This window comes from Polypterus senegalus, chromosome 12 (genome assembly GCF_016835505.1).
Source record: "Polypterus senegalus isolate Bchr_013 chromosome 12, ASM1683550v1, whole genome shotgun sequence".
Taxonomy (NCBI): Eukaryota; Metazoa; Chordata; class Cladistia; order Polypteriformes; family Polypteridae; genus Polypterus; species Polypterus senegalus.
In genome coordinates, this window is record NC_053165.1 from 51,706,557 (window position 1) to 51,732,859 (window position 26,303).

Sequence of the window (26,303 nt, forward strand, 5' to 3'; positions counted from 1 at the left end):
TAAGAGTATTTTCAGTCAGTTCCCTGCCTAAAAATGACAGAAAGTGGGCCATTTCTTTCAGCTTGCAGCCTTTTATTATAAAGGAACTCACTTGGTGGCTGCAAGAAAGTGAAAACAAACATGAACAAAGCAGCACCATTAAGGAATGCAAGGGTGTTGACCCACAAATTGCACCACAACGGGACACTTGACATTCATCTGTCCACCCAATGGTGGGCGAGAAATCACTTCTCCAGCTCACTGGAGGAGCCCTGTACTTGCACGGTCTGCCTTTACAGCCATCAGACCTTTGCTAGTCATCCTGGCACACAGCCCTGCTCTGCAACAGGCAGACACTTGTTTCAAAAGCATCAAGCCCTACCTTTGTGTGCATACTGCCCTATATTCCCACACCCCCACCCCATACCCATCCCTACAATCCTGGCTATGTCCCCACTCCAGGCTTTCTATCTGGATTAAACCACTCATGTGACAAGATTTGCTCCAACGTTGGACGCTTTTTTGGATCTTGCGATAGGCACCATTCAATGAGGTGACAGCATACTGCAAAGAAAAAGAAGAGTGGATTAAAAGAAGGAATGCTTATTCCAGACATTTAGAGAACAAAACCCCTACAGATTCATGGGTAGCCTCCATCCATCTTACAGTGCCATAAAACATCTGCAGATTGTCATATTTCCTACATTATCATTGTCTCAATGTACGAAATACAGCATATGTTAAATGTGTAATTCTTTCAAGATACAGTGTACAAATAATGGTAACTGTGGATAAAGGGGAGCCAAGTCAACCAGCCATTTCATTGGCTACAAAATGCATTTTCCTTAAGTAAATGATCTACCGTCATTCAGATATACAGTACTTTAATACAAAACGTGCACAACCATTATTTAACCCTTTCCAAGTCAAAACCGTACCTGGGGATAGATGACGTTGATGTGGAAAGTGGACCTTTCCCAATGTGATCTCATGGTCATGTTCAAAGGGGATGTCTCCACAGACCATATCATACAGAAGTATGCCCAAAGACCACACTGCTGCTGGTTTGCCATGATACTGACCCAATCTAACCCACTCAGGTGGGCTGTAGACTCTAGTACCTAAGAAGAAAGCATGCAAGGTGTTAGATCCAATAGAAAATGTCAACTGTTAACAACCACTCTAGTATCTACTTAACAGCTATACACCGGAGAAGAGGAAACAGTCACACCCACGAAAGTCCAGCAGAAGAACTCTCACCATCAAAGTCTGTGTAAGGTCCATCCCGCAGCAGTGCTCCAGATCCAAAGTCGATAAGCAAAACCTGGCCATTCTGCAGGTCCACAAGCACATTCTCATCCTTGATATCCCTGTGCAAGACACCACGTGCATGACACAGCTGCACGGCAGCAACCAGCTGACTGAAAAAGGCCCTTGCAGTATCCTCATCAAGAGGCCCACGTTCAGTGATGAAATCAAAAAGATCCTGACACTCCGGAGGTCGTTCCAGAACCATAAGATAGCCATCAGGCCGTTCCCGCCAATCAAGCATACGAATCACTCCATGAGGAGAACCCACTGACATTTTCTGCAGTAGTAATATTTCTAGAGGAACTAGACGACCATCCTATGGAGAAAGAATGGATGAATTTAAGTAAGCAGGCCAGTTTTTTTTTGTCTCAATGAATATGCATTCCTGTAATGAGGAGAGGTTAAATTCTGAACAACACAGGATAAAACACCATAACCCTGAACATAAACATTCATACCCGATAAAACATTACATGTGCTTAATAAGAGAAGACATTCACACATAAAATTTTGGAAGATTCAAATCACATTTTAATAACTATAATCAGGAGAATACAGACTAACACCAGTCCTGATCTTTCACGCACCTCTGCAAGACATCAGAGGTGTACTTGAAAAAATAACTGGAAACAAACGTTTTGGGACTTACCATGGGCCGCAGCTCACCCAGTCGGTCCCGGGTGACATGTTTGATGGCTACCTGTTTTATTAAAAGAACATACACAGAACACAGCTGTTAGAATCACTCCATACTTAAATTTTCCTTTTCTAGCCTTTTTTTCCCTCAATGCTTGTTAACTTCAGCAACTTTTACAAAACCAAGAGTTGCATATAAGGGAAAACAAAAACCAAATAGAAATAAAAACTTGCAACTTACTGGAAGTCCATCACTACATCGGATCCCTGCATAGACTGTTCCAAAACCTCCTCTGCCAATCACAGACCCCACCTGGTACAGCTTTTCAAATGGTTCTTTGACTGAAAAAAATAAAAAGTTTGTCAGAAATGGGGAATTAAATATTCAATTATGCTAATGGTGTAAAATCAGTGGATTATTGCACTTTTGGTTTAAATTATGCAGTCAAGTACACAGTAAACACCATAAATAAAAAATCTTTCCACAAACAAAGCATTAAACATCATGATGGCACGTTTACCCAAGGAAGCTAATGATAAATCTCTAAAGCAAAAAGCCACAGCTACCTTTTACAGTACAGAATGCTGATTCCCCATCTTAAATGCAGAAAAGTGCAATGCTAAAGACAGCTCTAAAGAATCATTTCCAGAGGTTTACTAAACTTCAGAGTTAGGACTAGCGACAATAAGGCAGTAAGATAACATTCAAATTATAGCTCATTCACTACAGTGCAAAACACTTACACAATCTATGTTTGCATATAAAAAGTTTAAATAAGGTATAGAAATAAAGGTTTAGTGTTCCCTTGTGCAAATGCCACCCCAATCTGAACAACTCAAATAGAGGTAAGGGTGTAATTTATCCAATACTCTATAGTCACACCAAAATGAGGTACACTTGGAGAATAAGGTTCAAATAAAACACACTCAAATCCCAGATGGGGCTGCTCTTCACAGCTTCAAGAACAACTTCTTCAATCCCTAACCACAATGTCAAGAAATAAAACTGATTGAGCAGATACAATCTTAAAAGATTATGGAGATTTTACTGGCATTTTACATAAATTGGCACAGGTGACAGCAAAATGTCACTGTCCAAGACCCAAGTATTGCCCCTCTCTACCCTTAGAGATTCTCATTAATAGCGCAACCACCCCGAACACTTTTATATTTACAGCATATCCATGCATTCACGTGGAAAAATCGGATCAGCGTTACACATGTTCCAAAAATATAAGCCAAATTCAGTAACTGGTAATTATGTCATTTGTTTGACCCAACACAACTCTTCTTCCTCACTAGCCGAGCAGATACAGTCTTTGCATCTAAAACAGTGGTTCCCAGCCTTTTTTTGGCCATGCCCCACCTAGGCCTCTCTAAAAGCATGATGTCTCCCGCTGTAACATATACCTTATTCTTATTATTACCTATTCAAAAAGTGAACTCCTACTGACGTGGAGGAAGCCCATAATGTCATTCATTTGGTCTAAACAAGCTTCCAAAGAACATGGAAACAAAAGAGGGAAAGGATAGTTGAAGTAATGACAAAAATCACTAAGATATTGTTAAATATGAAAATACAGCAAATACAGTTGTGAAAACAATAAGAGACATGATATTCATAAATATCAAATAATTTTAATGACAGCTTTTTCTGTAATATTTTGATCATTTTATATTTTGTTATATTGCAAAATTTTATAATCATTGTTACAATTCATATTATTTTAATGATAAAAAACGATTTCTAAGTAGAAAAACCCACGCCGGTTGTAAAATCATAAATTAAAGGGCTCTTTGCCATCCCTTCTATGTTTATATAAATGTAAAAAATTAAAATGTGCTTATTTTTTCTATCATTTTAACAGTGAATTTCTGTTTTTTCATTTTATAAATTGTTTAACGTACCTAAATTCTCGAATTGCCCCCCTAAAAAAATCCAACTGCGCCACACGTTGGGAAATCGGCGGTCTAAAAGTTTGCCACCTGCATGAACGGCGTTACTTCTAGTGGGGCAAATGGGCGTGGCTAATAGAACAAGGGCTAAATCCTTTGTTTTATGGAGGAAAGGTGAGATGTTTGACAATGTCTTTACCTATAATTCGTTGGGAGGCGAACTTCAAAACCTAGATAACTGGAAATCGTACCGACGGCGTCACAACACTAATCTCATGTAAACTGCCCTTTGTCGCACCATTCTAAATAAAGACACGTGGAGCCGGCTTGGCGAGCACAGTGTTCATGCATTGCTAGATGTTTCGGCTTCTGCAGTGGCATCAAACGGAGCAGAAAGAGCGTGAGCGCGGACTCAAGTTAAAAGAAATTCTCTTTATTGATACGCGACCATATAACCGTTTGACACGTGGAGTGGTATTTACTGTTTCGACGATACTTCACATGTATACACCCACAAACCTCTTTTTATATTTCAAAATAATATAACTAAACCTTAACAGCGCGTCACTCCGTCCATGTCCAAACTTAAACGCTCCTTCTGGACGCCAGCACCACGCACTCTGTGTCTTTCCCCGTCACTTTCAGCCACGCTCCCTCAGGTCACTCCGTTAAGACTATAACACTCCGAAAAACGTCTATTACCTGCGGAAGCGGCCAGCCCGAGCGGCGACGAGGCGTTCTCCGACATGCCAATGGTTCTACGGTAAGGGTCCGGGATGGGTAATGCTGCTGTCTGCTTCGGAGACAGCAGCATGGCCAGCTCGCTCATGCAGCTCCTGCCCACGCCACGCCTTTTCCCCCCTTCTCTCCCTCCGCCTTTAAACCGCAATTAGGGATAGCGTGCGTCTCGCCCCCGCGTGCTGAACGTCGTGACCGAGCTCTGCTAGGCTTGTATGAGTGAATGAAGCAGCTACACGCGTAGAACCAAAGGTCCCCGAGCCGGTATCTCCAGTTTTCCGAGTCACCGTACTATCACACTATGATTGGAGGGGTGGAGAGTGTCTCGCCACGATGCTTTTGTTCCCAGGCGTCACAATCACAGGCTCGCATTCCCCCCCAATTCGTGAAAACTACACTTGCCCAATGGAAACGAAGAGGCGGAGACATCCTGTCACATTCCACAGATTTTAATCTAAAATCGACCAATCGGAAGCGAAAGAAACGCTAGTGGGGCGGAGGTAGCGTTGCGCGCCGTTTATTGAACTTGTAACAGAAAAATGCAACTAGAGAACACGAAAATTGTAAATGGACAAAAATTCCAGAGGCGTCAGTGCGAAGAAGATGTGAATACAGCAGAGTTGACACGCATTTCAAGAATGAAAAAAATAAATGGTAAAAGCAATGTACGTTTTGCTTCTTTTCTTAAATTATGCCATATGCATATATATATATATATATATATATATATATATATATATATATATATATATATATATATATATATATATATATATATATATATATCCATTATCTGTGCCCTAGCATTAAATAACTGCATGCCAAAGCTAATCTTGTTAGCACTGAGTTCAAGGTACCCATAAGCTTATTGGTACTTCATAAATAACTAGCTTTTCAGTAATGGTTAAAAGCAGTTTTGTTAATCCATTGTTTATTATTTTCAAATTCTATCCGCGTATGAAGTCTTCTACTGAAATAATATTTCCTTTTTCCAGAAACTCTCATGGTATTTGATGAAAAAAAGTTAACTAATATATATGAAAGCATCAGATCTTCTTTATTAAGTCACCCTGCTGTAAAAGACATAATAACTGATGCAGCCTGTTTAATTTTAACGCCAATGATGTAGGTAAGAGGTTAGATGAAAGTTTTCTTTTAAACTGAACACCACAATTCCAGTGTTTTGAATTGCAGTGTTAACAATAGCAAGTCATATCGAAAGGACAATGAACACAATGTAATGACTTGTTGTCTGGCAGAAGAGGGTGTAGAAACCCACAACCTAACACATCCATGCCAGTTACATGGTGCCATTCACAATTAAGTCCTCTCCAAAATATAATTCTAGATGAGCCAATGGTTGATGCAATTATTTTATGGGGCGCATCAATGTTTTTTTTTTTTCTTTTTACAGGGTTTCCTTTATTATTTCCAGTGTTTTTATCATACCCCACCTTAATTTTTATTACAATATTTTCAAAAATTCTTATTATAATACAAAGTCACTGGATTAACAAATTCTTTCTTTCTTTCCAAAACAGCTGTGGGTATAACAGTTTATCTAACCTGCACATGTTCTGGAATATGGTGAGAGAATTGTGAAACCTTCATCCATCCATTAATTTCCTGTGTTTGCTTAGTCCACATCCAGGATTGTAGGAAGTTAGAGCACATCCCAGCAACATTAAGTACAACACAGAAACGGACCCTGAATCCATTGTCAGCCTACTTCAGGTCATATTTAAGTTGTTGGTAAAGGTTTATTGTTATAAATATAGCCTTGATGTTTGAGATCCCACTGCCTTTAAAGGAAACAAAGAGAACCATGCAAGTGAACAGTGTACAATTATAATATCCATTCTGATCTTATTCATACATGCATATGGACTGTTATATTTATTTTTAAATATGTGTTTAATGTATTTGTGGTAAGAGTGACTTTATGTGTGAGTGTGCTGTGCAATAGGCTGACACACAGATGTAGCTTTGGGCAGTGGCATTTTAGGTTTAAACATTTCAGTGTATTGCTCTTCCTCCAAGAGTCATTTACATATATTTGTTTTGGTACCGAGAAGTTTTGGTACTCTGAAATTATGAGCATAGTAAACAAGTGGAATGAAAATTAACTGATAGCACTTCATCTATGTAGAAAATAGGCTGACATATTGGTTCATACCAAAACGTAAATGGGGAACATTACTTTGACACATACAGTTTAGGACAAATTTGCATGATATGCAAAGAATTATGGGATTTGTAATCAATTGCACACAGTCAGAGCAATGCAAATGAATTATAGATGCTGTTAGAATAACAATTATCTCTTATGTGTTGCTCCTGATAAAAACACATTTACAGCAAATTATTTATAGGGTGGGATTTTTGGGACCCACAAGTTAATGGGTACTTCAGAAACGACTGGTTTTCTTAGTAACAGTTAAAGGTAATTTTAGGTAATCCATTGCTTATAATTTTAAAATGAAACCTTTTTTTGTTTTCTACTAATATTATTTCTTGTTAGTCTTACATGGTATTTAATGAAAACACAGGTGACTAATCTATAAATTAAACAAACTATTATTTATTAAGCAACATTGCTATAAAAGACACTGTTTGCTACAGTCTCTTTAATATTAATACCAGTACTGTAGATGAGAGAGGAGTGCTGAAATTGTTTCTGTAAAATTAAACACCCCAATTCCAGTTTTATGCCAGTGGTTTGAGTTGCAGTGATAACAATATGAAGCCATATTAAAAAGTAAAATTAGTACAATTCTAAATGTGCCATTTAGGGCAAAGAGTGAAGGGGAAGCCCACATCTTACCACATTTATGACATTAACATGTTGCATTACCACTCTAAAATATAATTTTGGATGAGCTAGTGGTTGACAAAATTACTTTCATGGACAGCATTGGTGTTTTCTGAAATTTAACAGGGTTTCCTTTATTGTTTCCAATGGGTTTGTCATTCAAACCCCAAACTGATTCCTAATGCAATACTACCTGATTCATTGCTTCATTCTCAAAAATGTTTATTCCAATACGAGGTCACTGGATTAACAGAATCATCCTTTCTTTCTTTCTTTCTTTCTTTCTTTCTTTCTTTCTTTCTTTCTTTCTTTCTTTCTTTCTTTCTTTCAGCAGAGGCCATGGACAAACTATTTGGGCCTATTATCTACCAGCCTAACTCTCAAAGAATCATGCAGCCAGGACCTGTTGTGCACCAGCCAAAATCTTCGAGGTCTGTTTTGCCAAATGTCTCATGAGCCCATGCCTGTCATACCAGATCCTGTGGAACATCCAAGCCAGCTTGTTGAGACCCATTGTATAATAACCGAGACCAAGGATAACCAAACATCAATCTGTTGCATTTGTAAGGTTAGCTGAATAATGAGAATTTGTATGGATTCAACTTCTGAACACACATTTGCTGCCATAGTAATCAGTGAATTCATAGATGAATGTACCATTCATTTGACTTGTTAATATAAGATTTCATGATTATCATTTTGTCTTAAAAATTTAAAAACTACAACAGTGTTTGATGGTAAATGCATGGTAAGATTTAAATTGATCCACAAGATTAGAATAACACCTTGCAGTGAGCTGTGGGGTCTATTAGGAGATGATGGCCAAGGGAGTTTACATTTTTTTGAGAGTTTCAGGAGTTGAAAACAGAATATTGTGCAATTGCATCAAACTTTGTATCTTTGAGAGAAGTGTTATAAGAATAGACTATATAAAAGGAAAAATGTGGGAACTTTCTCTAAAGAAGATAAGAAACAATAAAGTACTCCAAAAAAGCTGTAAAAAGACTAGAGAGACCTTTATCTCAAGTAAATATGAAGAATGCTAAGTATAATACATAAGAAGCACTAATGATGTAGTGTTGAACGTTAAAATAAAACATAATTGCATGTACCTTGTATTAAAGATAAACTGGAGCATTTCTGGTGTTTATTACCTGTGGCCTGGTGACACAGTGGTTAGGGTAGCTGTTTATAGTTTCAGGGATCTGGCTGCTGCTATTGTTGTTCATTTGGCTGACACCTTTACCAAAGTAATTTATATGATCAAGACATACAACAACAACATAGTTTTTTTTTTTACATTTGGAGTATTGACATGTTAGGTGGCTTGTTCAGATTTTCACAGAATGAGTCGTTGGCAGGAATTGATCTGGTGGGTCTGTAGTTTATAAACTTAGCCATCACACTGCCCTGCTTTCACAGCCAGCCAAGACTCTAAGACTGGAGAATTAGACATTCTTCCTATGTTCCAATGTAGTTATTTTCTCCAATATTTGTCCTTTTGTGAGCATATTAAAGTGTCTTCATGACTGTAATATCCAGTCAAAGGCTCATTCCAGCCTTCTCCAAAACGTACACTGGAATATGTTTCACTCCAGCCAAAGGCTCCATAATGGAAAGGAAAAGTTCAAAACATGGACGAATGGTGTTTATTAATTAATTTAGGGTGTGGTAAGAGCAGATTCATAAATTTTGGAAAATTCAAAAATTGAATTAAGCTGATTCAGGTGATGGTGTGGCATGGTGACGCAGTAGTAGTGCTGCTGACTCGCAGTAAGGAGACTGGGGTCTGCAACCCGGGTCCTCCCTGTGTGGAATTTGCATGTTCTCCCCATGTCTGTGTGGATTTGCTCCAGTTTCCTCCCACAGTCCTAAGACATGCAGGTTAGTTGGATTGGAAATACTAAATTGGACCTAGGTTGTGGTTGGTGTGTGTGTGTGTGTGTGTGCGCCCTGCAATGGACTGGTATCCTGTTTGCTTTGTTCATGCCTTGCACTCTGTGATAGCTGGGATAGGCTCCAGCAGACCCCAACAACCCTGGTCAGGATTAAGTGGGTTAGAAAATGACTCACTGACTGATTTCAGGTGATGAATAGATGATGTTCACTATTAAAAATAATGGTACTAAAATGATAATTTACACGGTTGTGTAGTTACTTGCAGAGCCAATGTTTGACAAAGAACTATTTCATTCTATGTTGGGTGCATATGAAATTGGTTCTTTGGGTTTTCTAAAGGTTGCTAATATGTGCATAAAACAGAAATATTTAATGTAGATTAGGCTACCTAGCGGGATACTGAGCGATCAAGAAAATTTGAACCTAGCCTGTGTTATTATATGTAGCATGAGTCCTTCTAAAATCAGGAACCTATTGGCATTTCACAAATCTCTTATCATATGTTCATAGTATTCCATGGAGCCTGTTATGGATCTAAATAAATAAAGGTTCTTTTTGGAACCTTCATGTGAATTTTTCTTTAGGAAACCAAAAATGGTTCCACTATGGCATCGCTCTGAAGGACCACTCTAGCACCTATATTTTTAAGGGTGTTGGTGTTAACGTGCACATTCTTACTGACATTTTTAACATATTTGCCTATATTGCTTCCCTGGTATTACAGCATCAATAAAGAAGACAGAGGTACACCTTTATACAATGATTTTTTCTCATCCAGGCCAAACATAATTAAAAATTACTTTAAAGGCTTTTGGTCAACAGAGTACTGAAGTTTTTGCCAAATGTCAGGCTGAATTTGGGACCTGTTTTATCGAAACACACCTTGACTATATAATATTAATTAATTTATTAATGCAACTCATCTGTTAATCATGGGGAGTGAGGAGTCCTCTAACTTACAGACAATATTTTCATATATCCATCCATCTATTATCCAACTCGTAAATATCCTAATTACAAGGTCACAGGAGTCTGCTGGAGCCAATCCCAGCCAACACAGGCACAAGGCAGGAAACAAACCCCAGGCAGGGCGCCAGCCCACCACAGTATTTTCAGATAATAGCATAATAATATTTAATTACATTTATTGTCAGGGGTGCTGTGCTGCCTCTTTAGTTCGCCTTATCTCCAGGAGATGCACTAGATCTTAATAATAATAATACTTTTTATTGATATAGCAACTCTTCCATGCTCAAAGCACTTAAGAGAAATTCAAAATGAAGAACTGGGCACATATCACATTTGAAACAAATAATATTTACATAAACCACTAAATAAAGATGAAAACTTTGAATTAAACTAAGAGACAATAAACGAAAATAAAAATACAAAAAATCAAAAATACTAAAAGAAAACCCTGTACAAAGAACATCATTTTCATATATTGCTTTCTATGTCAAGTACGCATGTTCTCCCCGTACATACAGGGGGTTCCTTCTTATGTTCCCTTTTTTTGTTCACATCTCAAAGTCGTGGAGGTCAGAATAATGGCCTCTCCAAACCGTCCTACGTAAGGACCTGTGCGACTGTGCCTGAGGTTGCAGTTCTTGTCTGCCGGGAGAGACTCCGCTTCCCCGCGACCCCCCTGATATTAGAAGGTTTATAAAACTTATAGAATGATGGCATTTTAATAAAAGGCTTGTGTAGCTGAATTATAGCTGTTACACAAGGCCATTACTTCCCACTTCGTGTTAATGAACTCTGATTCGCCTTGGAAACGGCTGCTTTCCCTTCTATCAGTCTTGGCAGTCTGTTACTCAAATTCATTATCCATCTTTCATAGTTCTTTTGACTTTTAATCAATTATATCTAGCAGATTAGTTAAACTTTTAATTTTAGGGGTGGCTGCACAGCACCTACCGCAAATTCACGTTGGTAAAATATACTGATTACCACTACCTCTACATATTAATAATAACAAAATACTGCACAACAACGAAACTAATTCCTAAAGCACTCTTTCTTTTATGTATGTTTCCAATTGCACTATGAAAAGGCAATATACGTTTATTCACTTTTAAGATTGATATACTCCGTGTCTTAAGTAGATATACACAAGTGCCGGTACCATTAGATTGCGTGAAGCGGCACTCACTGTTGGCTTCCCCTTAATGTTTAGAGTCGCGTCACAAAGTCACAATAGATCGATGAGCGGTGGGTGTTATTTAGGCGTCAGAGTTCCGTCATGGGAGCACTTTAAGAAGCGAGTGTACCCTTATCCCAGTTACAACTATGCTACAGATAGAGTCAAACGGTGCTCATTCGTTGCCCGCCTTAGTCTTTTCAACACCTTCAGCTGAGAGCAAATGTGAAAAGAGTCGGACAAAAGCCCCCTGTAAAGACGCCGGCGTGTCAACTTTGTGTGCGGTTCTGACACCGACTATGAAGCAGATCGCACTAAACTGCCCCCCACGCTGAGCTTTACGCCGATCGTATTAATAGCTCTGGCAACTCAGACCTCCCAGGCACTTTTTTTCAGATCGTGCCTCAGCTATGCCATTTCTATGTAAAAGCCATTTAAGCGCTAGGCGTTTCGACAAGAGCAGCGCATGACTCCATAAACGCTTTATTGCATTCCACGCATAATTTACAGCAAAACTGGCAAATCGTGCAGTGGCCCACCTGCCTCTTCCTTTTGGTGCACCGTGCGCAGAAGATATTCGTGTGGACTCTGCTGACAGATTACTTTCACAGACGACATCGGTCTTCCCGTGTTGATAACGCTGGTTCAATGCAAAACGACCCAAGTGACGCTCCAAGAACCGCTCCCACTGAAAGAAGTCCAGTTTGACAGTTCTACAGCGCAGGGAAGAGTAAGATCCTCATCGCCTGGAGCGAGAAAGTTGCGAATCTGCACGCTTTAGACTTTGCCAAGAAGTTACAGAGCTGTCCAAGCCTGAAACTGGAACCCCGCCCCCGACAGTCAGTGACCAATTAGAATTGAGCTGAGCCACCTAGCTGATCCCGCTTGTAGTTTAAGTTTTACAAGCAAACTAAAGTTTAACATTAATACTGTTTATAAAACAGAAAAAAATAAGATATGCATGACAGAAAAACGGAGACATTTTCACGTGTTATAATGTAAAAGCAGTATAAACGTTCAAATCTGATTTCACTGAAGAAAAGTTGCTTATTTACAGAACAAAGAGGTAAATTGATCGTGAGAAGGCACCGTGGTGAATCATGAGTAAGTGGGTGTTAAGCAAATAAAAAGGAAAAGTGTTTTAGGATGACATTTGCCAAAGGTAAATTGGTACCCCATTCAGCTTTTATTCTTGCCGTGTTCCCAATGACGCTGCTGCTGTTCCAGCTCCGGCTCCCCATGGGACAGAACTGAATTAAGCAAGTTGGAAAATGGATTGGATAGGATGGAAGGTTGCATGAAAATTGATATAATTTCTGATCTTTTCAAGGGACATAATACCATCAATTTAAGAGCAAACTGAGAGTGAAATAATGTTGCAGAAGAAAACCTTCAACCCTTACACAGTCAGTTACAAACCAACACTGTATGATATAATGAAATCATTAAAGACAAAAAGAGAGAGAGAAAAGTGAAAACTACAGTATAGTTTTCAAAGCAAAAGTCAGTGTCATTTACAGAGTCCTTCAGAGTATAGAAAGGTTGTATGTTTACAGCTGCATGAATCAAAGAATAACACTTCCATTTACAGTTGCTGGCCGAACATGCTGATATCTTTAATCTTTCTCAACCATGCAATAAAAGTAGTATTATTTTCACCACTGTCACAGTTATTGGGTGTACTATAAGACATTTAAACCATGCCCTCTCAACTGGGATAAAAGCACTGATGTTTGCAGCACAGATGGAGTAAATGATTAGGTGCCAGTAAACAGGTTGTTCCCGTAACTGGATTGAACCAGAAAGGACAGACAGTTAATCGTTAACAGGGCCATTAAGTGCCACAATGTGACACTCAAGTTTGTCCTCTGCAGAATGAGTTGTTTGTGACCAAAGCTTTCAGCCAAATTAAAAGAAAACATAACAAGGGGCCTCAGGGTAGAGATGGTGCCAAGAGAGGCCATATTACAGTTCATTCTCTTGTCACTACACTTGTAGCTCAAGTGTCAGAACAAATCAAATTATTGCCCTCCTGGCGCCTTCTGCACATTGTCTGTGCCTGGCGCTGGTTCAGCTTTGCTTGGGTGTGTTAGAATAGATGGACATTGGCAAAGTAGGGTCTTGTTGCCTGCTTATGGGGCATGAATACTTGGGACTCAAATTCCTGTAAAGAAGATCAGAAGTACATCATCCATATTTTTGCTGTGAAAAGGACTGATTAGCTCAGTAGCAGCATTTACATTTACGTTTTACTGATTTGGCTGATGCATTTCGACTTACATTTATAATACAATTGGTTACATTTGTTTTGCTTTTCCGAATGGAGTACAAGGCAGGTCAAGTGACTTGCACAGGGTCACAGTGGTGTCAGTAGTGGGATTTGAACCCACAACCTCAGGGGTTAAGTCCAAACCCTTAACCACTACACCACAAAAAGGAGAATAAATTGCTGACTTCCTTTGCTGCCACTTGGGTCCTGTGTGTTCCTGTGTGTGTTGTGGATTCAATACTTTCATAATGTGACGTCACCATGAAAGGTATTTTGTAAAATGCAGCTCTCTTGATGGGTTGCTGAACTCTTCTGGAATTACGTCAGGTTAAATCCATTTGGGCAGAAATACAGATGGGAAGCCTTCTATTTCTAAACCACTAGGCGGCTGGTGGGTTACCTCTGAGGGTGACATAAGGGGGTGGGTTTACATCTCCTGAAATGTAAAAGCGCCTCCGTTCTTATGTTTCCTACTTTACTGTTGAGCTGTATGAAGGCAGTTTGATGGTGTCTGCAGAAGAGAAATCTCACAACCATAGTTTCACTGCCTTCCATAGACTCCCCTCATATATTTAGTGCAACAGTGACTCTCTGACATGTGTTGTGTATGGCAGGATGTTGGGGTCAGGACAGGGTTAAATTTTCCACTAGTCCCAATCAGACCTCATTAGTACTCCAATACAACTGTAACCATTAAGAGCCATTACAAGCTGTAAGAGCAGGACAACAGCTCTGTGGGGAGCCTCACACAGCTTTTTTGAGCAAATCAGCAGGGATCTGCACATGGGGCCATCAAGGGGGTCATTCCACGATGGGACACTTTGGTGGGAGGTACATAGTTCCAACAATATTGAGCCACTTAGTGAATTTTACACAATTGAATCTTTTCTGTGGAAACAGCTCACAGGATCTTAGTATGGAGATAATATCGATTGGATCCATGTGACAGTTACTCAGGAAATGTGAAGAGCGTAGCCAGCTCACTGGATTCCACTCTGCAGGTCTTTCTAAGTAAATGCTCATCACTGGACTTTATTCAACAGATTCAATGGACGTTGCTCAAAAGACAGATCTCCAAAGCCGGTGGTAAGAAAACTTAGTAAACTCAGGGAATGCAGCTGATCAGTTACAACAAAAGTAATTCTTCGATAGCACACTTAATAACACATTTATCAAGAGATACACTTTACTATGATTCTTTTAGGGGACGTTCTTTTCACCATGTTTCTCTCTGGACACTCCACACTGTACATGTTACCCCAAATGCCACCCATCAACAACAACAACAACATTTATTTACAGTATATAGCACATTTTCATACAAAAAAATGTAGCTCAAAGTGCTTTACATAATGAAGAATAGAAAAATAAGAGACACAGTAATAAAATAAAATAAAATAAAAAAGGGGTTGGCACTGCTGCTTTACAGCTACACAGAACTGGTTTTAAATTCCAAATTGATCACTGCACATCAGTTTATCATCAAGTATGATGGGATCTGATCTGATTTATATTAATGACATATATTTCAGTATTGATAGTAAACTTGTGAAATTCCCAGATGATGCTAAAATTGGTGGGATGGCAGACACTGAGAAAGTGGTGTAACACTAGATGGCGCTATACCAGCGCTTATCCCAACACACGGACACTGACAACATGTTTTAAAACACCAAGAAGCAATTTAATTTCTTCTTTTCAAGTAAATAGTGCCCGAAGCACCTCCACCACAGTAGACAGGTAAATAAATACAGTATTAGACACAATTCTCTCCTCCATACCTCCCAACAAGCTCTGTCCTACTCCTCCCAACTCCAGCTCACTTTCTGGGTCTCCAACAGTCCTTTAAATAGTCCGTGACCCAGAAGTGCTTCTGTTCTTCCTCTCATGTGAGTTGCCACCACTTCCGGGTCAGCTGGAGAATTCAGGTTTTAATCAGGGGCTTCCGTTGTCATAGTCCATTAGTACTTCCGGGCTAGGGGAGAATTTGTTCTTCCCACAGCGTCCCCTGGTGCCACCCATGGTACCCAGCAGGGCTGTGCTGCTGAACTCCAAGTCCCATAGTACCCTGTGGGAATCTGGGGCACCGCTGCAGTCCAGGGAAGCTGCCATCTATCCTCTTTTGGGAGGTAGTGTCCTTGATAGATAATGTAGATAGATAGATAGATAGATAGATAGATAGATAGATAGATAGATAGATAGATAGATAGATAGATAGATAGATAGATAGATAGATAGATAGATAGATAGATAGATAGATAGATAGATAGATAGATACTTTATTAATCCCAAGGGGAAATTCACAATATAAGCTACATTGCCCCATCCTTGCATTACTGGTTAGTCCCGGCCGTGATAAACTGCCAACCATCCGTTACAGTGCCCAAAACACTTTAAAAAGACCTGGACAAGCTTCAGAACTGGGTCAACAACTGGATAATGCAGTTTAATGAAAAGTACAAAAGTGCTACACGTGGGCAAATGGAGCATCAGTTATAAATACAAGATGGGAGACACTGTTATACAGGGGGCAACCACTGAAGAGGATTTGGGGGTTTATGTTGACACATCATTTCCATCATCTAAGTAATGCACAGAAGCGATTAAAAAGGCAAATAACATTTTAGACTATATCATAAAAACAGAGAGACATTATGCATAGATAATAATGAAACCAGATGTGGAGTATTGGGTGCAGTTCTGGTCACCACACTACAAACAAGACATAGCAACACTTTAAGCTCTGCAGAGGAGAGCAACCCAGGACTTAAGGACATGTCCTACTGTGACAGGCTCGGAGAATTAAACCTGTTTAGCCTCCAGCAGACAACACTGCGTTAGGACCTAATCCAGGCTGTCAAAATTCTTAAAAGCATTCATAAAGAAGATCCTGCAGAATTCTTTCAAGTTAATGGCAAATCATGAACTCAAGAACACCTTTGGAAATACAACAGAACTGCATTTAGGACTTAAGACAGGAGGCACTTCTTTACACAAAGAGTTATGGAAGTCTGGAACAGATTACCAAGACATGTAGTTGAAGCAGAAACCTTTACAACCTTTAAGAAAAATCTGGATGTGATATTGGGACAGTTTAGGTATCTGTCTTAACAAAAGGATAATTGTCTCTGTGTCTGTCCAATTGTTATGGCTCTGTCATTCCAAAAGATGGCACATCACAAACATTTTTAGTAACCAAATGCACTGTATTTGTCATTCCAACAGGTGGCGCGTCACAAACATGAACACTGCTTTTATGAATCCCATAGCAAGTGGAATATAACAGAGACACATGCATTGATTGCATGGTGCACTGCAAACATTAATACTTAGGTTATCATTAGTTACTTAGATTTCAACCTGTGTCTCTCAGATGGGTAGCACAGCTAGTTATCTAAATAAATCAGTCTGATGGACTGAATATTTTCAATATTTTTTATGTTCTTAATACTGTGGTTTTTCTTCCACATTCCAGGCCTACTGTAAACACATTTGCCTACCTTACCTGCAATTTAGCGAATCCTTGTCCAGAATTTTTTTTGTTCTTTATTTCACCTTATACAATTCCTCATATTCATTTGTTAGTTTTCACATACCCCTTGGGGTCAGAGCACAGGGTCAGCCATTATACAGCACCCCTGGAGCAACTGAAGGTTAAGGGCCTTGCTCAAGGGCCCAGCAGAGTAGGATCTCTTTTAGCAGTGACAGGGATTTGAACCGGCAACCTTCGGGATACCAGTGCAGATCTTTAGCATAAGAGCCACCACTCCGCCCTGCAATTGTTCCCCGGTTCCCCACAACAATAAAGTGAAAGAGTATTGAAAAAATAGATGCGTGAATGAACATTAATAGGAGTATATCAAAAACAACTAATTTCAAGATAGACACCCTCTCCCAACGTTGAATAAGTGTAAAGTAAAATTAAAATGACACGAAACACCATCCCCAAGAAAATGAACAGAAACATATATTATCTAAAAAAATGCACACCTCAGAGGTTTGTGAAGGATGTATTGTGCTTTGCCATTCAACGTTTCTCGAAATCAAAGGAAGACTACACCAGTGCTACTCAATTGACACTACTTGGGGAATTCTCTGAACTCTGCTAACTAGTCTGTTCTCCATCGATACTGGGAACACCTTTGGTAGATGTTATTCAAATGGCTTCCATTCATTACTTTAGGCTCTGTAGATGCTGTTCAGTGGCGGCTCATGGGAGGAAACGGGTGGGTTTACCACATGTGACCGTAGATCACCTTTGACACACGCCAGCTGTCTTCCAGGCCATGGACTCCCACTCGGGTGTCCACTTTCAAATGCCGGGCTTTTAATAGATTTGCTGTCGAAAGTCAATGTCCACATACCAATGCTTGCATCTGTTGCTCCTGAAAACCTGAAATCAGATCTTTTTTCCCTTTCATTTTCCTGTTAGGAAAACTGTACTGTAAGTTAGGCGGTTGGTCAGCTCCTGAGCATTCAGATCATTACTCCCCAATATGAACTACTTATTTTTGCATGGACTCTCTTAGTGTGAGCAGATGCAGTTACATTTCCCAAATCTTGGATTAATCAGAGGTGTTCATTCCAGCTTAACACTTAAATACCAACTGGATTTGATTCCCAGATGATGCAACAGACCGGACATTTCTCTGCGGTCATTGTCTCTCAAACAGTCTAACATTATTTACAATGTGTGAAATTTCTGGGGAGTTGTTTGAAATACTATTTTCTTTTCATTGCCTGTCCAGAATGCAGCTCGTGTAGCCCACTGAATTAGAATTACGAATTCTACAGAGAAACGTCTTAAACAGCAGGGCAGGTGCGTATTGCAAATCATGCGACTGACACCTGAGGATGAACATGGAAAGAAAGCAGTGGGGTGAGGCTCAGCAGTGTTATGTAGATGGCTAGGGTGATGGCTGGGGAATTTCAGGAAAATACAATTTGTAAAGGGAAGCTGTGGACCTGGGACGAATAAGAAACAAGGAGGTGTAGGATAAAAGAACAGTAAGAATAATGGGAGACACCTGGAATGTAATAAGACTAGAAGAAGAGAACTCTGGAAGGTGAATAAAAATATGGAAGGCAGAGACTGGAATGAGATATGAGGTCTGGAAATGGTGATGGAAAAGCGAAAGGTGTAGAGCGATACAAGACTGTAATGGAATGTAATGGGGGCAATGGTTAGCCAGACGAGATCTGTAAGGAAAGAACAACAGAAGCTGGCTGAGAGTTAAAATGTGGGTTAGAAACAGGAGATGACTGAGATAAAGCTGCAGGAGAAGGAACACAAGTCTGGGGTAACAGTAATGTACATCAGGTAAGGCCATGAAATAAATAAGGAGAAGCTGAGAAGAAAAGGAAGAACAGATTATGAAGGCTCAGCTGAACTGAAGTTAAAGCTATCTCACTTTTTCAGCAATTTTTACTCGTAGCCTTCACTTATACAATCGTAGCAAGTCTGAGACAGTTAAGAGGCTCACTCCAAAGAAGCTAGTTGTGTAATGTGACATGCCCAGCGACTCATTTCAATTAGTTCTTGACTCGACTCCATCAAAATCAAACAGATTTTAGTCATATAAGTGGGCTGTGTGTGCATGAGACCTGGCAACCAATCAATGCTCATCTGGAAGTACAATTCACGTAACGCAGCAATGAGGAGTAAAGAACGTGGGTGTTTTGGACCTCATGAACAGAAGAGAAGCTTGTCTGTCTGATGTCTTAAATTTTATGTAGTACCACAGAATGGAAAATTAGAAAAATAAAAGTAGAGACCATACGTGAACTCACCATACATGTTAACCCTTCATACGTCACCGGCTCCGTCAGGCAACATGCTATTGGCTGTCAGAAAAAGGGGTAGCAGGACTGCACCAAAGGTCTATAAATACGACATGCGCGGCACCTTTCAGTCTTGTAATTTGACATGGTCTGGGAATGAGTTCAGCAACTTCAGTCAGCAAGTCTGACATATGCAACAACTAGAAGTCGCGTAATGTGACATCAGCTTCAGTGGGGTCAGGTAAAGTGCACAGATCTGAAACATGTCCAGCTCTTGACTGTTCATCTTTAGAGCTAGCCTTTGCAGAAATAGTTCTGGTAGCCTCTCTTAGGTGAAAGATGCAGACTAAACACAAGTATCTTGAAGCTACTTGAGGTTAGGGCAGCTTTTCTGACTGGGTGCTCATGTATAAGACTGGCAGAGCCAATACTCTGGAGAGAGCAATCCATACATCAGAAAAAATAAATAACCTTGTAGTGGGTTAGGAGTGATGCACACCCTGTATCTACCAATTATCATCATGGCCTATTTTGACATTTTATCCTGTTTGATGCCAATGAAGCTGGAACATAATTTGAAGAAGGGCAAGGAAAGGTCATTGACAGGAACAACGTCTGCAAGGACAAAGCTATTACCCAACATCTCCCACTTCCTTAACATTCCCTGCACTTGGGTGTTGAATAATCGTTGTTCCTAATCAGTGTGTGACGACCTGGAGAGGTCAAGGTTTGCACAGTGTTGGAACAGCATTCTAAGAAGTCTTGAGATAAGGAATTCCTTGAAATCACTCTGAACTACTCCTTTAATCCTCCTCCTCTGAGGGCGACAGGTCTGAAAAAGCCACATGACAAACCACACACAGAGGCTCTCCACAACAGGTCTCAAGCAGTCAGGCAGTCCTGAAATGCTCCCATGTCAGCAGGAAGGCCGCACCCTTCCATCTATCGGAACCAGCTTCTTGAACTCAGTCCCTCCTGGCATGCTTTTCTAGCAGCAGTGCCAAACTACCCTGTCATTAGCCAGACCAGTGGTACTCAGTTTCCAACCCTGGGCCTAATATGGCTGCAGCTTTTTACCTAAACAAATAGTCTGCTTTTAATTGGACTCCTGCCTTATTATTGCAAACTCTTATTTCTCAGTTTGTATGTTTTGGTGTCCATAAATTACAAAGCTGCGTGCTAAACTGCTATTGGAAGGCAAGTATTTATATATAAAGACAATTCAAAGCTTTTTATCTTTCTTTGTCATTATCATGGGCTTCATTCCACTTTTCCTGATATTCGGGTTATTTAACCCTCCTGTTGTCTTTGACCCATTTCTGACTTTATCATCAGTAAAAACACCTTAAATGTAATTTTCTCACTCTGAAATTTGATGACTTTTCCTGGGATGACTTTATTTATTGCAAAACATGAATTATTTTAAAATTTAAATGTGGTACACAATTCAGCTTCAACAATAGTCTTAGAGTTGTTTTTACACTTTATATACAAACCGGATTCCAAAAAAGTTGGGACACTAAACAAATTGTGAATAAAAACTGAACGCAATGATGTGGAGATGGCAAATGTCAATATTTTATTTGTAATAGAACGTAGATGACAGATCAAACATTTAATCCGAGTAAATGTATCATTTTAAAGGAAAAATATGTTGATTCAAAATTTCACGGTGTCAACAAATCCCCAAAAAGTTGGGACAAGTAGCAATAAGAGGCTGGGAAAAGTAAATTTGAGCATAACGAAGAGCTGGAAGACCAATAAACACTAATTAGGTCAATTGGCAACATGATTGGGTATAAAAAGAGCTTCTCAGAGTGGCAGTGTCTCACAGAAGCCAAGATGGGTAGAGGATCACCAATTCCCACAATGTTGCACAGAAAGATAGTGGAGCAATATCAGAAAGGTGTTACCCAGCGAAAAATTGCAAAGACTTTGCATCTATCATCATCAACTGTGCATAACATCATCCGAAGATTCAGAGAATCTGGAACAATCTCTGTGCGTAAGGGTCAAGGCCGTAAAACCATACTGGATGCCCGTGATCTCCGGCCCTTAAACGACACTGCACCACAAACAGGAATGCTACTGTAAAGGAAATCACAGAATGGGCTCAGGAATACTTCCAGAAACCATTGTCAGTGAACACAATCCACCATGCCATCCGCCGTTGCCAGCTGAAACTCTACAGTGCAAAGAAGAAGCCATTTCTAAGCAAGATCCACAAGCTCAGGCGTTGTCACTGGGCCAGGGATCATTTAAAATGGAGTGTGGCAAAATGGAAGACTGTTCTGTGGTCAGACAAGTCACGATTCGAGTTCTTTTGGAAATCTGGGACGCCATGTCATCCAGACCAAAGAGGACAAGGACAACCCAAGTTGTTATCAACGCTCAGTTCAGAAGCCTGCATCTCTGATGGTATGGGGTTGCATGAGTGCGTGTGGCATGGGCAGCTTGCATGTCTGGAAAGGCACCATCAATGCAGAAAAATATATTCAGGTTCTAGAACAACATATGCTCCCATCCAGACGTCATCTCTTTCAGGGAAGACCCTGCATTCTTCAACAAGATAATGCCAGACCACATTCTGCATCAATCACAACATCATGGCTGCGTAGGAGAAGGATCCGGGTACTGAAATGGCCAGACTGCAGTCCAGATCTTTCACCTATAGAGAACATTTGGCGCATCATAAAGAGGAAGGTGCGACAAAGAAGGCCCAAGACGATTGAACAGTTAGAGGCCTGTATTAGACAAGAATGGGAGAGCATTCCTATTTCTAAACTTGAGAAACTGGTCTCCTCGGTCCCCAGACGTCTGTTGAGTGTTGTAAGAAGAAGGGGAGATGCCACACAGTGGGGAAAATGGCCTTGTCCCAACTTTTTTGGGATTTGTTCATGAAATTCTGAATCAACATATTTTTCCCTTAAAATGATACATTTTCTCAGTTTAAACTTTTGTTCTGTGATTTATGTTCTATTCTGAATAAAATATTAGAAGTTGGCACCTCCACATCATTGCATTCAGTTTTTATTCACGATTTGTATAGTGTCCCAACTTTTTTGGAATCCGGTTTGTATTAGAACATTTAGAAAATGAATTTAAGTAATAATGATTGATACAACAATAACACATAAGCATTTCATTACATATTGAACTATATGCATAATTGGCATGTGACAAATAAAATTTAATTTGATTTGAATAAAGTACAATTGTTTGGTCTTTCTTACCCCCTTTTCCTATATATACAAAAATTGGCCTATATTCAGATTCATCACTTCTTTGAAGTACATTTTCATGCAAGAAATATATTTACTTTTTCTCAACTTCTATAAAAGTGCTTATTCCCGTGAGAATGTTTTCTCTTTCAGTTTTGCTTCTGACTCCTGTGTTTCTCACTATTTGTTGGTGATTGTGTGAGGTCAGTGTGTGTAAGAGCGAGTGTGTCCTGAGCATACTGACCTGAGCCTCAATTCAGGGTAAAAGTTACAAAGTATCCGTTTGCAACATAAATTCAGCCTTTCTTGCATGGTCATAATATAAATAAAGATGATATACCATCCTTCACTGATGAAGTAATGAGTGCAAGATTCTCTGCCCGCAGTGCCATTTGAAGCCCATGTGGAGTCTTAGGCAAAATTCACCCCTGGCTCCCAACCAGCCTCCCACCCCACCCCTAAAAAAAAAAAACACCACGCCAAAATAAATGCACAAACAATGGACGTAAAAATACTAAATGCAAATAAACACATGCAACGTGGACCAGGTGGTTTGAGGCAAATATACAAGTAAAAATATATGAATAGAAGAATAAATTACAGAACACAATTATTTCTGGATCTGTGTACATTATCTGTTATATACCTTAAATATAACACAATAATTGAAAAGCTGTCTTTCACAACTGACATTTAACAAAATTTAAGGACTGGTATATCTCCACTTCTCCAGGGTTGTCTCAACCTGCTCCCTACTCTCGCTACAGATCACAATATCATCAGAAAACATCATAGTCCACAGGGACTCCTGTCTAGTCTCGTCTGTCAACCTGTCCATCAGCATTGCAAATAAGAAAGGACTCAGCTGATCCCTGATGTAATCCCACCTCCACCTTGAACACATCCATAATTCCTACTGCAGACCTCACCACTGTCACACTTCCCTCGTACATATCCTGTACAACTCTTATGTCCTTCTCTGCCACTCCGACTTCCTCACACAATACCACAGCTCCTCGAGGCATCTTGTCATATGCTTTCTTCAGGTCCAAAAAGACGCAATGCAACTCCTTCTGGCCTTCTCTGTACATCTCCATCTACACCATCAGAGCAAGCATTGCATCTGTAGTGCTCTTTCCTGGCATGAAACCATACTGCTGTTCGCAATCCAAATGTGAGCAGCTGATGGAAGAAGAAGAAGAAGATAACAATGAGAAATTTTCTATTTACAGTTTTACCTTCCTTGATTTCCTTGCTACAAAGTCCTCTATGACATTGTCATATTGAATATGATCAGCACCTTTATGACTCATACTCATTGCAGCCTGCTCTGGTAATAGAATTAATTATTATGACATTACAGTAACATCAGGCTGAATATGCAGTCTTTTTCAACAAGCCTTCCTGACCACTACAGAACTTGGTGATGTCCATGATGCCCAGATAGCACTGTTATACACAGGGGTGGATGTAAGAGGGAGGTGAGCCCCTGGGCTTGAACAACTGTCCTGGGGCTCCCTATAGATGTTCTGAGGAAACCATGGAAAAACTAACATGTAGCGCCAAAGTTTAGGTGTCACCTAAACTTAAATAGGCACTATGCAAGAACAGCAAATACAATACAATAGTATGTAACAAACATGTAGGTAGAAGCAAAATCCACAAAAACAGCATCTGATGTTATAAGCGATACAGAGGGAGAGACAAAGCATGCAGTGTCAGCAAAGTCTACAATTATACCTGACAGCCATCGGAGCATAGTGTGCCATATTGAATATTAAAATACAGAGTTTGATTCATCAGCTATCTAGAATGTGAGAGAAAATGCTGGAGAAGAAGAGAAGGAGGAAAATTATTTAAAAACATTTTGACACATTATTTTCAGAATATGAGGTTAAACAAACAAACATATGACAACAAGAGTAAAAATTAATGAAAATAAAATTAAACAAAAATAACAACACATCCGCAGGTTTTGTTCTTCATCACTTTCACACTCTTGGCACTTTTGTCCACCTGCCAGTAAACTTTTTCTGTTGTTCAGTATACAGAGATAGAGCCAAATGAGTAATTGTACAAGGGCCAGCATTCTGCTTAGGTATGTAAAGTGTAGAGAAGAATTTTATTTTCAAGAAGGGTTTCTCGCTACTTTGTGAAGTGACAGGTGTCACACATGCGTGCCTGGGGATCACCTCCCTAGCTCTGTCAAGTGGTAAGTGGTACCACCCCCATGACAAGTTGGGGAGCTATCACAGTGTCTTTTTTTTTCACCAGCAGTTGTCAGAGGCGTTACCAGGAAGACACTTAATGCCCTTCTTCAGTCCCAAGATGACTCCGCCCCTTCAGGTTGGGACGCAATAAAAACAGTCACACCCCAGAAAATGGTAGCTCATTCTGAAACCGCCACCAATGAAGAGAAACCTCCTGCTGACAAGACCCGTTTTCTTTTATACTGTGAGTGACTGTCTGACAGTTTAAGACTTATATTATAAGCTTGAATACTGAGCAACCATCTCTTTTCTGTTTAGACGGGTGTAAATTAAATGGGGTAGCCTGGCTGGTACCCTAATTATCTTCCTGGCTCCCACACAATGTGTGTACCGGTCACACAGATACATTGCCAACAAAATGCAAACTACCTGTCAAGTAAGCTGAAACGTTTTTCTTATGGTTAAAAAAGTACCATGTTTCCCACTGATCAGAGTTGTAAGGTTGTTTGAAAAAGTATCTGTGAATATGCACCTGACTTTAGATTCATAAAATAGGGGTCAAATAGTTTTCACTGCTTTGGGCTTTCCTTGTCAAAGTGTCTAAACTGATAGAGGTGCAGCTCACAGTATCTTAACACTGGCTCATTCACCTTGTGATCGTCTTCTCTAAAAGAACATCTAGAACTACAAACTGTCATACTTTTAAACTACATAAAAAGAAATGTTCTATTGACTCAACTGGAATGTCAAAGGATGGGCGTCCAGGGCAGATAACTTCATCACCTGATCTGGCGAGTAGCCTGGTCAGCTGCACCCGTCCTTCGATGTTTGCAAAAACAGTTTAATCAATATCGTAGTCTAAAAGGGACGTCAACATTATAATTTCTTTTGATTAATCTTCAACTTTCTCTCAGAAATACGTGCTAACTTGGAAGGAATTCATTTCGTTGGCAGCAGTAAGCATTTTTTTAATTAATTCTTATGTTATCTTATTAACCTCAATCGCCCGCACTGACGTATTGAATTAGGCATGAACGAGCTACAAAAGACGATTCACCAATCAAAACACAGTATGTGCTAAAGCCCACCCTCCCAAGCACTGACGTATGAAAGTGACAATTTTATTTTAAGCCGTATTTCATGATGCATTTGGAGGAACATTATGGGCATAAATAAATAAATCAACAAAAAGATATTTGTGACATTTATTTATTTATGCTTAGATTTCATGACACATTTATTTATGTTCACATTATTTTTATTTATTTGAACATTTATTTATTTATTACATTTTGTCTGAAATATTTCTCCATAGTTTTGTCCTTTTACTGCTATGCAATATAACTAGAATGTTTTTAATCAGTTGAGAAAAAAGCGTTTCCTTCATATAACAACACATTGATCATCA

General features: G+C 39.6%; 1 protein-coding gene across 2 annotated transcripts; it reads right to left on the bottom strand.

Annotated features, from left to right (window-relative positions):
• LOC120540773 (serine/threonine-protein kinase pim-3-like) lies at window positions 1-12,205 on the bottom strand. 2 transcript variants are annotated; one of them, XM_039771832.1, is made up of 6 exons: window positions 11,954-12,205; window positions 2,168-2,268; window positions 1,940-1,990; window positions 1,240-1,606; window positions 918-1,100; window positions 1-543 (listed from the first exon to the last, which is right to left on the bottom strand). In XM_039771832.1, the coding sequence occupies exons 1-6, from the start codon at window positions 12,030-12,032 to the stop codon at window positions 425-427; spliced, it is 900 nt and encodes a 299-aa protein (XP_039627766.1). In that variant the 5' UTR covers window positions 12,033-12,205; the 3' UTR covers window positions 1-424. The 2 variants fall into 2 exon arrangements, with proteins under 2 accessions (XP_039627766.1, XP_039627765.1); XM_039771831.1 differs by lacking the exon at window positions 11,954-12,205 and adding an exon at window positions 4,525-4,844.
• Window positions 12,206-26,303: the final 14,098 nt, after the last annotated feature.

Excerpts from the sequence above, each read along its gene's own strand:
- LOC120540773 (XM_039771831.1), bottom strand. The coding sequence starts at position 4,651 with ATGAGCGAGCTGGCCATGCTGCTGTCTCCGAAGCAGACAGCAGCATTA. Across the intron at positions 2,269-4,524 it reads CGGGCTGGCCGCTTCCGCAG|TCAAAGAACCATTTGAAAAG; the intron begins GTAATAGACGTT and ends TATTTTTTTCAG. Across the intron at positions 1,101-1,239 it reads ACCTTACACAGACTTTGATG|GTACTAGAGTCTACAGCCCA; the intron begins GTGAGAGTTCTT and ends CTTTCTTCTTAG.